The sequence below is a fragment of the Temnothorax longispinosus genome, chromosome 12 (genome assembly GCF_030848805.1).
Source record: "Temnothorax longispinosus isolate EJ_2023e chromosome 12, Tlon_JGU_v1, whole genome shotgun sequence".
NCBI lineage: Eukaryota > Metazoa > Arthropoda > Insecta > Hymenoptera > Formicidae > Temnothorax > Temnothorax longispinosus.
Window position 1 is genome coordinate 13,779,510 of NC_092369.1, and position 12,000 is coordinate 13,791,509.

The 12,000-nt window shown below is 39.9% G+C and overlaps 2 protein-coding genes across 4 annotated transcripts in view; both read right to left on the reverse strand.

The window, feature by feature from the left end:
- The window catches only part of Clc-a (chloride channel protein 2), a 32,722-nt gene extending 25,957 nt beyond the window's left edge, over nt 1-6,765 (reverse strand). The window contains exons 1-2 of one of the 2 annotated variants that reach the window (XM_071795318.1): nt 6,060-6,765; nt 4,743-5,304 (exon numbers count right to left, since the gene is read on the reverse strand). In XM_071795318.1, the coding sequence (XP_071651419.1) occupies nt 4,743-4,802 (60 nt within the window). In that variant the 5' untranslated portion in view covers nt 4,803-5,304; nt 6,060-6,765. Of the gene's footprint in view, nt 1-4,742 lie in introns of both variants that reach the window. The other variant, XM_071795319.1, reaches the window with a different exon arrangement.
- A 1,802-nt stretch (nt 6,766-8,567) lies between these two features.
- Syb (Vesicle-associated membrane protein synaptobrevin) lies at nt 8,568-11,875 on the reverse strand. 2 transcript variants are annotated; one of them, XM_071795357.1, is made up of 3 exons: nt 11,494-11,875; nt 9,128-9,447; nt 8,568-9,017 (listed from the first exon to the last, which is right to left on the reverse strand). In XM_071795357.1, the coding sequence occupies exons 2-3, from the start codon at nt 9,441-9,443 to the stop codon at nt 8,965-8,967; spliced, it is 369 nt and encodes a 122-aa protein (XP_071651458.1). In that variant the 5' UTR covers nt 9,444-9,447; nt 11,494-11,875; the 3' UTR covers nt 8,568-8,964. The 2 variants fall into 2 exon arrangements, with proteins under 2 accessions (XP_071651458.1, XP_071651457.1); XM_071795356.1 differs by lacking the exon at nt 11,494-11,875 and adding an exon at nt 9,873-11,457.
- Between the last annotated feature and the right edge of the window lie 125 nt (nt 11,876-12,000).

Consider the following 12,000-nt stretch of genomic DNA (forward strand, 5'->3'; position numbering starts at 1 on the left):
AATCTCGTAAGCACAGCAGTCAAAAATATGTTCCTCGGTTTTAGTTGGATCAAATTAAAAAATAGATAATTTATATGTAAACTTGCAAAGAAGAAATCATGACGCAAATTGCGACTTTATTAATTATTAATATCGTCGAAAATATTTCGCGAATCGATACGACGTCAATTGGGGGATAAAATTATTACGAGCGAGAATAAATGTTTTGATTTGAATCACAGGATGCACGTACGGATTTATGGCGTACTTTAATCACCGATACCCTGCCTTCTCTAATAACGTTTAATCATAAACACACGTTATGATTATCGAGCTCATTCACGTGAGTTATAAGTTATAGGTGCCGAATTTTAATCGAGTAACAACCTTTAATTGCTCAAGTGTTGATCACGTGCAGAATAACGTGACAGAGTCACGCGATTGACAGAATAGATGGGAATTGTCGTTGTCGGTCGTGGATCGAAAGAAGAATATTTAGAAAAATATTTAGAAAAAAAGAATCGTAGAAAAGCAAACTTTATGACAGAAGATTTTTTGCAAGATTTTGTTTCACGTCTCTGCTTATTTCAAAAGACATTTTCTTTTCATTTAATCACATCTATGGTAGTAGATGTGATTCTATCCTCGATAGAGTCTAAATAACGCAGCAAATATGAACAAGAAAATAGAAAGATTATCTCAAACGCGGGATATAAAATTTCCATGCACCTAATTTTATGCGAGTACTTTGTTTTCTAAACGAGCGTACTTAATAAAATAAATTGTTTTTTTACATTAGATATAGAGAACATGCTCGCAGTTTAGCAGCAACACTACGAATTATATTAATAATATTTTTATTCCTAATTTACATAATAATTCAATCTTTTTTAAAGCTTTAAGTGTACCATAATCTTTATACTTCAAAATCTCTTACGTGTTACTTTGACTAAAATTTTATTATTTACGATCTTAAATTTCTTCTCGAAAAATTGCAATCTTGCAAATTTCTTTATCATCGCACAGTTATCTCTCCATTCTTCATAACCGTTTCTTTCAGTTCGTAATTCAAGATATCGGTTTCAGGGATTTCGGAATATGAGGAAATGAATGAGAATCCGCAGGTGCGTCCACGGCTGAGGTGGCGAGTTCGCGAAGAGCGTACATATGCGAAAAATTTTGCAAGTGACGTACACCGGCACGTACGTCGGATGACGAACAGCGGTTAAAGTTACACGATTGCACGGGGTGCTCCGCATAGCGACGCGTTCGAGGCCGTGACGCATTGTCGTCTCGTTCAAAAGCACGCGGAAAGCCTGAAAATCCCGGGCAGACTTGGCAGACATTGTGACAAGTGATATTCTCTCGCGGATCTTTTCTCTAGCGACTCGTTACAAAATAGAGAACATTGCAGAACACACAGAAATAGAGAGCGGCATTAGAATCCGCGACCCCTTTTCGCGCAGCTGGATAAACTTCGCAGTCTCAGATTCAATTTAATTATATTTAATTGATTTAGACTGTTTCGCAAAAATATTTTTGTTATCGCGTTCCAATTTTATTGCTGCGGGTTGATATTTTTATGTGTACACACAAGGTAAATAAACACGTGCTGTAGATAATTCATATTTAATCATAATATATATTGATTAATTATATTTATATTAGTAATATATATTACTACAAAAAAATTCGATTTAACGATAAAAGTTTATGCAAAAATGTAATTCAACGAAAGATAAAGATCAACGAGTTTTGGAGTAATCGGTGAATTAAAGAATGTCGATGTGCGCAATTTTGCGAATGATACAGGAACATGCTATTCTGTAGCATGAGTATTATAGATAAAGTTATGAGAATTCACTGATAAAGGATATGTGATATGCATTCGCTGTGAAACCACATCCGCGGTAGTATCAAGTTGATCGGAAATGCTGTCATTTCAACTTTCTAGACATTACCGATTTCTCGCAAAGTTATTACTTGCTGCATTTGCTAATGTATTTATATTATAAAAAATGTAAATGCGAATAAAAATTAATCTATTTATATAATATATTAATTCATCCTAAGGACGTTAAAATCTTAAAAACTTGCAAACAATAATTGTTTATAGGAAAATGAAGCATTATGTATATTTTATTATACTTATTTATGACTCGATCGCGGAAAAGCAATAAATCTCTTTTTATTTATTGTAATTGGCGCATTCGTTATGCACGTCATAGTGGAACTTTTTATTGCAATAATCGTATGCGTTTCTATTGAGTCGTGCATTTCCGCCGCTGACGTGCGACTCGGCGATCAATCGCATCGTAAGAAAGCGCGAGGATGCACGCGAGAAAGTCAAGCACGTGCTATTGACATACAGGATCGTCCAAAATATATTTTACCGATTTTGCGAATGCGTCTACGAGTGAAACACGAAAGAATCGAATCATGCTGTAAATAAATTTAAGATCTGCTACTCGAAAAATTCTGCCTTTACTCAAACACAAAATAAGAATGTCAAGAAAAAAGATATATTGATGTGCAAGCTCAGTGTACCACCAATATATTAGACAAGTCGAGGTATTAGACAAAATATTGATATAAATCGTAAAAGAATATTCTAATCTCTAAAGTAAAAATATTTTAAGTAGAATAGTTCAATAGTTGATATAGCTGTCTCATATATAATTATAAATTTTCCAGAAATTATGAAAACATGTATACTAGAATTACGAGCTCGATATATGACTAGAAACATCAAAAAATTTTATTTAAACATTATAAACTTATAAACTTTCTATAATTCTGGCTGCAAATTTGATATACATATATAAATGATTACAAATATTTCTTTATCGCGCAACTCATACTTAAGTGAAATATCATATTGCATAAACAGAGAAGTTTTCGAGAGCAGTTTTGAGTCGCTCAGTAGGATATTCGCAATACAAGAAGACTATTTGCGACTACTAGCGGTACTTTGGCCAAAAATAGACAAAGATATAGGTTTTCAACCCTTGCAGCGCGTCGTCTTTGGCAAGATGATGATTACCAATCCCTCTTCCCCGTCTCTTCTCTCCCAATAATAAAAATATTGCAACAACATATTTCGAGTCCGTTCAGACACAATAAGGATAGGCTAGGCTTTGCCAAGAGAGCTAACAATAAGATCGATTGAATCGATTCAATTCGCGGCCGGAAGTTTATCTGTCAGAAAGGCACCCCCTGACGACAAGTCGAGTCACAATTTCTTTGTCTCGACTATTGATTTCTTATCGATATTTATTTCTCTCGGCGATGATTCGTAAGTCGTAAAAACGCGAACTTTGTTGCGGTTGATAATAATAATTTACGAGCGTCCAAAGATAGGCGAAACGAATGTTAATGGCCGCGTTAAAAAGTGCGAGCTTCCACTCGCGACAACCGGGAGAAACTGTGTCCAAGATTTTTCTTACGCATTGGCATATTAAAAGGGAGAAAATTGAAGACGAGAAAAAAAGAGGTAAGAAATGCATCTTAAAAAGAAGAGAAACAATATTCAGTACTCGTGACTGTGTTTTAATAAATAATGGTTTAAAGCCTGATCTACAATGTGTTCTTTGCTTTCTGTTTTCTGCTCTTACCTCTTTGCGACTATCTCGTATTTCGCAATTCCGTCGCGTAACGTGATGTTTCTTGTCTCTTCTGAAGTTCGTCAATTTTTATCTTGGGCGACAGAGAACAAAAAACATCGCATTACGCGGCGGAATTGCGAAATACAAGATAGTCGCAAAGAGGTAAGAGCAGCAGAAAACAGAAAGCAAAGAACACATTGTAGATCAGGCTTAATTCTCTTATTTTTACAACATATGCGAAAGAACATATGCGAAACGTTCAGAATAAATGTTTATCTTCGATATTTTTATGCGATCCGCAGATCGCGTAAGACTTCTCGTGATATTAACATGTAATTAATGATACTAAGCGCTTTTGCATAAAAAGCTGAGCTTCGTAGCATTTCTTAGAGATTATAATAGTGTTATAAAAGTTGGTATTTTTGTAACATAATTATTTGCGACGTAAACAGGCTGATTGAGGGAATCACGTAAAGCATGATTTTTATCTAAATATTATGAAACAAACATTGTTTGTGTCTAGGCAAGACAATGAGGAAACAAAGAGATTCAGGTTTTAGAAAACAAAATATTCTTTTATAAATAATTCATTATTTCTTGAAAGTACGTTCGTAATTCTTCCCAAGTGTTGTCTCTCGTCTGCGCATGAATTTAAATTACCAATATCTCATAATTTAGACCCGTTACAATGCGCAGAGGCTTGATAAATCACATCCGTCATTCCCAGAAAGAAATTTGCCTCCAATTTACTGAATCACAAGCCGACAATGTAATTTATACTTTATGTAATAAAATTATGCAATGTTTATCGGATCTTCTCCTTCGTATAATCAAGTTATCTATATAAAATTAACCGAACATACACAAATTTTATATATCGATATTGATAACTTTAAAATCAACTACTCCGATATGCTATCAAGTCATTTTCTCTCTTTCAAGCAACTCGTTTCTTTAAATCTTCGCTATCTTTCCACAAGCTCTGTACTATTTTTTTTCCCAACGAATTTCATCAAAAATAATAAAATAAAACCTCGGTGATTTTCGTGACTGATTATCGGGTAAAATCGCACAAAATAATTTATCATTAATATTAACTTATAATAATCTTGTGTGAAATAATTCGCAATAATCATGAAATTCAAACGGGATACTCACCAAAGTATTCTGATATCCCAGTCCATACTCCTCGTTCTCTCTTCGACTGGAAGATGCCATTTTGACTTCTTATCTCGCGCGACAAGAACGACTAATTCGATAAATTTTTTAATCACCGCGGAAAGCCGTTTCTAAGGAAAGGCTGCGAGGTAGAAGAGACGGATAATCGGGAGAAGAATGAAAGATGAATACGGGAAGGAGACGTGCAAATAAGTCTAGCGTTCTTTTCCGAAAAACCGCACCTCTAAAGGGTGGAAATTCAAAGAAGATGAAGAAAGCTTGGTCCACGATTGATCGACCGTCAAAGACACTGGATCTTCTTCTTCTTCTTCTTCCTCGTTCTTTCCCCTCGCAACGACGGCAATTCATCGATAACACTCCTCACCTCAAACGCACGATGATCAACGTCATCGGCTGACGTCGCTCAGTGTCCTTTCCTCGATAATTTCGAAGCTCCGATTTTTAGCGCGGAGCTTCACGTGAACGCCGTGATTTGTCGATAAGTCGATGACGCACGACGAAACGTGCGAGAATCGAAAGGTCAACGCGAAAAAAATTTTTCCTGTCAAAATAAATCTTTGGCGTATTAAAAGATGTTATCCTTTAATATATGAGAGTAATCATCGATTATTGCTCGACGTATAATTCGTATATTGCGGAATAAAAAATGAGGAACCACGCGCTGCAACTCGCTTATATATATATATGTATCTTCACTTCGATAGCTTACGATCGATAGCGTTAACTTGGCGAGTTACTCCAAATTTATCGCGCTGATAAGACCGCAGAAATGACTTTGTCACTTGTGAATATTATGTCGCGGGCTACTAAAATCCATGAGCACTTACTCGCGCGGATATTTTTGAATGCAATCGCACAACGAAGAGCCGAATCGGATTCGAATCTCGTGCACGCGCGATTTCGCGATTTAAATCGCGGAGACGACGCGCTTTCGAAGGAAACGCGCGAAAAACGCTACATCGATCACGTGGACGTCGTCGGTAGCTTTCGCGGCGCGAGCAAAAGATAAAGAAAGACTGAAAATATCGTCCAGTCACTGTGTAAACACCGGCTTGTGCAGCGTGATCAGCCAGCGAACGCGACAAGAAGGTGTGTGTTCGAATCCCACGATCGGACTTGCGCCTCTCGATCGGCCCGAAACGTTATCGTCTTCGCAACGCACGAGGCTTTCGAGCTAATAAATATTGACGCCGACGTTTTGCGAGCCAAATATGCTCGTCACGATAGTGGCACGCGAATAACGCAACTAGCGAGCGCTATCGTTCCGTCGGCAGAGCCGATCGAGGATCCTCGTACTTCACTTCCGAAGTGCCTCGCCAAATTCTGCATGCATAGACGAAGATCTCGAAGTGTGTGGACACTTTCAAACAGATGTGAGTCCGCGAGTCGTACTAATTGTAAGCTGTTCAAGAAACCGGCACTCGGGGAGACGCTTTACTTGAACGACTTCGTATATATCTTCCGAATATTCTTTGAAATTTGATCGACCGAAAGGGAGGAAACGGGCGGAAGGTTTCGAGTCGCTCGTACGTGGAGACGACAGTGTCACCCGATTCCTGCCGTGTACGCGGTTCACCTCGCGAAGTGCGAGACTTTTCAGTCAAGGATCGTCGATCGTCGCGGCTACGGCGCGAAATCGCTCGTGACGGCGGCGGGACGCGACGAGCGCGCGCTTCGCGAGCGCCTCTGACTGCCCGGCTGGACGGTCGTGAGCCGACTGATGACTGATAGGTGTATGAATGAAGCGGCCGAGATTTCAGTCACTCTCTCTGCGCGTTTGTAAGAAATTCAAAATCCTACATCGGCGACGGCGGCGGCAGTGGATGTCACTACTTCTCGTGATCGATTCCTCGGATTCGCGTGGCACTCGCTGACGTAAAATCGTGTAACAGGTCGCCGCCGCGCTCTCGCACGCTTTCGGAGTAAAATTTCGCTGAGACGCGATTTCGCTGTTTACGGGGAACGCGGAGAGCACGTGGGGATATCGCGGATTGCGCAACTTTTATTCTATCGTCGAATCATCGCGCGAGAAAAGAAATTTTATTGCATCGATTTAAAATTGATACGACTCGATTTTACCTATCAATATTCTTACGTCTTCTCTCATTATATAGAAATGATACGTTACAAAAAAAATTAATTCTGCGATAAGCACCACGCGAATCGTGTCTCGTCGTCGCGTCGCCGCAGCTGCCGATAAAATCATAGTTCCCGAGAATCTCATGATAGTAAATCATAAGTGTAACGGCTTCATATTGTCAAACGTTTCTTCGATCGACACGACGATAATGTCAGCGAAAATCTCAAGCGTGCTGCGTGATAATAAGACTAAAAGCATCGTTCGTACCGATTTTATATAGCATCAGGAAAACGAGAGAGGATTGACATTTCCCCACAGATGCCTGATTCGGCGAAAGACTTGACATTATTAAACGTGATGCGATAATTTTCAACGTATCTAATCAGGCTGTGGGCGACGACCTTTTCCTTTCCCACATGCCGTCATCGCTTTACTCGTACGCGACTTACGACCATGTTATTACATATTACATGCGAAATTAGATCGCTCGACCTTGACCGTCGCGAATTCGCCGAACGATTCGCGAACGTGTGTCGATCGACGGGAGGACGGTACTACGTGGCCATCAAAGAAACATGTTAATCTCATCTTCCACCAGACGTTTTCGATCGCGCACGAGCGTGTCGAGACGACACTTTCGAGCTTGAACCGTGATAGGACGATCGAAGAGATAAATAACGAGAACGTATCAATGTCTGATAACAATCGATCACTGCTTCCTTTGTTACGAAGTAATATTTTTTATTGTCAGATTATTTCTGTATCGAATTATTTCTATGACGATCGCAATACATAAATCTATAACACGAAATATTGAGCTATTCGAACTAATGACACTTGAAATTAATTAATTATTTATATTAAGATATGAAACTTCTTATTAGCGGTACGATATCGCAGAAAACAAAAATAATCTAATTTTTCTATTTTAACGTGACAGCGAATATGTTATTGTCACATATTGTGTCGTGTAGAATATATGACGAGTTTTGCATAATTTATACCGCGATAGCAAAAATAATCGAGCGCTTCTTCATATTCATGCAAACTGTGTTACTTTGCGATCCATTCGTTAAAGGTTTTCCTCGTTGTTCTATACGTAATACGTTCTATATACGCGCGCTTATCGGGCACCTGCATCGTGTACGTCTTCTTTCTTTACTTTACGATGCACGTAACGGCGCTGCATTCGATTAAACGAACCTCCCTCCGCGGAGGACGACCCTGAATTTTCGACTTTAACGGCGCAGAAATCGCTTATCGGCGAACATGTACGGGCGAATTTCGATCAAAAGAAATCGACGTTGGTTCGAGCCGCGGAACGGAGCGGAAAAGCGTCGGGGCATAAATATTTATGAGCAACCGACATTTTCTAAGCGTGCAATCGATGTAGAATCCGAAGGGGCATCCGCGCGTGGATGCAGTAAAAATACGCGGTTTGCGGATCATTGTCTTTTAGCGCAGCGCCCGTTTTTACGACGCCGAGAAATGAGGAGTGACTCATATACAATATTCCTAACGACTCCAATACAATTTGACGTGGCGTTGCCGGTGAAGGAACGTATGTCACGTGCGTATTACGCAGGGTGTACGTACTTAACAAAAAAAAGATTGCACGTTCGCTCGGTCTACTTTCACGTACGCGTGCACGTACACGTGATGGAACTGGAACGGAGACGGTGGGAGATCGGAGGAGACGCGAGATATTAACAGACTCGGTCGGAAAGAGTGTACAAACATTATATATTATGTAAAATTTATAATAAGCCGTGCTGTAACAAGATTAACATCGTAAGAATACCCCAGTGTTCATTTTGCTTCTTTAAAAAATGGAAGGCCACCCGTATTAATACTGGTTGTTAGTCTAATAATCGTGTGCACTTCGATACAATAATAAGTCTCAAAAAATATGTTCTCTTTGTTCCCCAAGTTTTTTTTATGTGCGGACGACATTACAGATAAACATGTACGTCCACATTCATGCTTCATCCTAGCTCTTTGCAGTCCCCCTTGTACGTACTTGACCAAATCTATATATATATATATATGTATATAACTTATCCTAAGTGAGAGGATGGTTGATCGGTGTGACACCGTGTCTTGCCTTTGGTATCAACGCTATCATTTTGGAGACGTATTGGAGTTGTCCGAAGACGAACTTGGCACAACCGAAGCTATCACAAAGATAAACAAAAAAGAAACAAGTGTAACTAATGCCAGAGGGGATCAGAGGCGCCGCGTAACGCCAGATTCGCAGGTCTGTGAGTCTGCGTCGCCTACTCACCAATAATGATGATCAAGATAATGACACATATGATGCCGAGGATGAGCATCATTTTGAGATTCTTCCACCAGTACTTTCGCTTCAGCTTGCCGGCGTGCTGTTCGAACTGCGTCGCGCCCTGCTGTAAAGCGTCCGCGCGATTCTCCAGCTCTGACAGCTTCTGATCTCGCTCCAGCACCTTCTCCACGTTAACCTTCATTATGCCCACGACCTCGTCCACGGTGGCCTGGGTTTGCTGTAGCTTCTTGCTGGCACCCGCTTGCTGCGCGTTCTGCGGTCCACCCCCCATTTCTCCTCCTGCGCCGCCACCTTCCATAATCCTGACACAAAAGGAAATGACACAAGGACTCCTTCCGGCTAACCTGTCATACAATCACGAGCCCTCCTCCGCGAACGTTTTGTCGATTTACGACCACCATGCGTGCGACTTTAAATAGATTCAAGAGAAATCAACAGAGTGACGAGTGACAGGTACACGCCCATAACCTCAAAGTCACGCATATGTTTCTGAAACGAGGTCTACGTGTTCGTCAACCGCTACAGAACGTTCGTCGCTTCGTCTTGTTAATAAATAAGCAGGGTCTAGGTGCGGGCAAAAATGAAAATGAAAAAGGAATACGATTGTAAAACATGACAAAATGACGAAAGTGTAATCGTCAGTGCTACATCCGGACCGACAATATTACAAAATAATCTCGATCTCGATATCGTGGAATATCGTACACGTGTCTTGTTTTTTACTCACCAGTCACCTATAAAAATATCAAAATGCGCGAAACGAATCGAAGCTAATTTAATAAATCTGCGAGACGCGATGATATCTCGCGCGAGTTACTTATGACGACGGGTCACACCAGTCACCAGTCACCAGCAGTTTACGACAACAGTGAATGACACACAAGTCGAAGTCGAAGATGGCGATAATCATGACGTGAATGACGTCACGGATATTATAACGTGTGTTTGCCAAAAGAAAGATGGCAAAAATGCATGGTCGAGGATCGCTTTTCTCGATTTTCACGCGAATAATAGAATTTATTAATTAACTAGAAAATCTCGCTGACCGCTGCTGTAATTAATGACACGTTGTCAAAACAATGGTTGCCCGCGCCATCTAAAGGCGGCGATTAGATTTAATTTGTCGGTAAAAACGATAGTCCACTAAACTCAAAACAAGATACAGCAGCAATATATCATATATGTTATTGCGATAATTAATGTAAAATGTAATGGTACGATAATTAACGTGAGAATATACGGGCGTAAATGGAATGGAATTAAATCACATTTATTTTTACTTATCACAAATTAATTGAATTGAATTAATTACAGTGCCCATGGCAGTGGATCGATCATTGCCAAAAAAATTGATATGAATATTTAATGCACGCTCGCTATTCTCATATATTTCAAAAAACTGTAACATATATAGTATGTTTAAAATATACATTATAAATGTATATTTTAAAGCGTGTTCTTTAGACTACTCTGTAACACATAACGCATGTATTTTACATTTTAAATACATTTTAAAATATTTCTCCTTGTAAAAAGGTGAATTCAGATCGAGCGAACACGTGGAACGAATACGAATGAACAGCACCGAGCCGTTCAAAGCAAGTCGTTTATTCATGTTTGGTTTACGCTTGTTCATTCGGTCTAGATCCATCATGCACCCACACAAACGAAAGGGTTGAAAGGATATTACACAAAAGAGCTTCTTGAACATTACTGATAACACGTCAAATCAAATTGCAGTTGAATTCTGCATTGAAAGTCTGCTTGATCGCAATTATGATGACATTTCAAGCGTCCACTTTGATCAAAAAGCAAAGTTAATGATAATAATAGCTTTATCGTAGTTTGAGACATTTTGCAAGACTGCAGACATACACATGCAAGAGCAAAAAAGAAATATGTGTAACAGACAAGGCGCTAATAACTAGTCCTACTATGAAACTTGATCGCCGTAAAATAACATGGAAGAAATAAAATAGCAAAAGACAGAAGTAAGAAGAGAAAGATAAGTATGATTTTATTATATTATAATTATAAAGACCGTATGAGAAATTATGAGAAATAAAGGATGATGATCGGAATGAGAGGAGATCGAGAAGGAGGATATAACATATGGCGGCAATAAATTAGAATATTTAATGGCGATATTAAGAGATCGGGCAGTTCGGAATTTTATAGGATAGCGAATGTCTGGAATAAACGTCTGAAATGGAACTCGGTCGAGCGTCGAGCGTCGAGCGTCGAGCTCGCGATCTCGAAAAGAGCAACGCCTGAGGAACGTGTCGCGCGGACGTCTTTCGATGAAGAAACCGGAAGCTTTCATCTCGCGAAGCGCAACGACCACTTACCGCTAGAAGTTGCCATAATCGGGCGTACGAGCAATAACGCAGAAGCATCTTCGACACTACGCCGTGACACCGACGTGACTCGCGACGAATATCGCGACGATGGCATAAATAAAACATCTTGCGGATGCCCGATGCGCGTATTCACACCGCGTCGTTGCAGGAGCGTATCCGCGAGGACACGAGGATCCTCCCGAGAGCGAGGTGCGATCAAATCGCGTTCTTCCAGACCAACGCAAACGTAATTTAAATATCACTGCTGTCCGCGATAGATTTATCAAATGCACAAAACATTCACGCGCAAAATGTATATATAGAGTTGATTAAAATTCCATTGTACACCAGTGTCAATCTGCATGACCTAGTGCACTCGAGCACGTTAGGTTGTTGGGAAAGAGGAGAGAGAGCACTTAATTTTTATATAGGTTTATCCAACGATGCACTGTAATCGAAATTGACTCTCGAATTAGAATCATTAACACGTGGACACATGGACGTACTGCGAGGTAT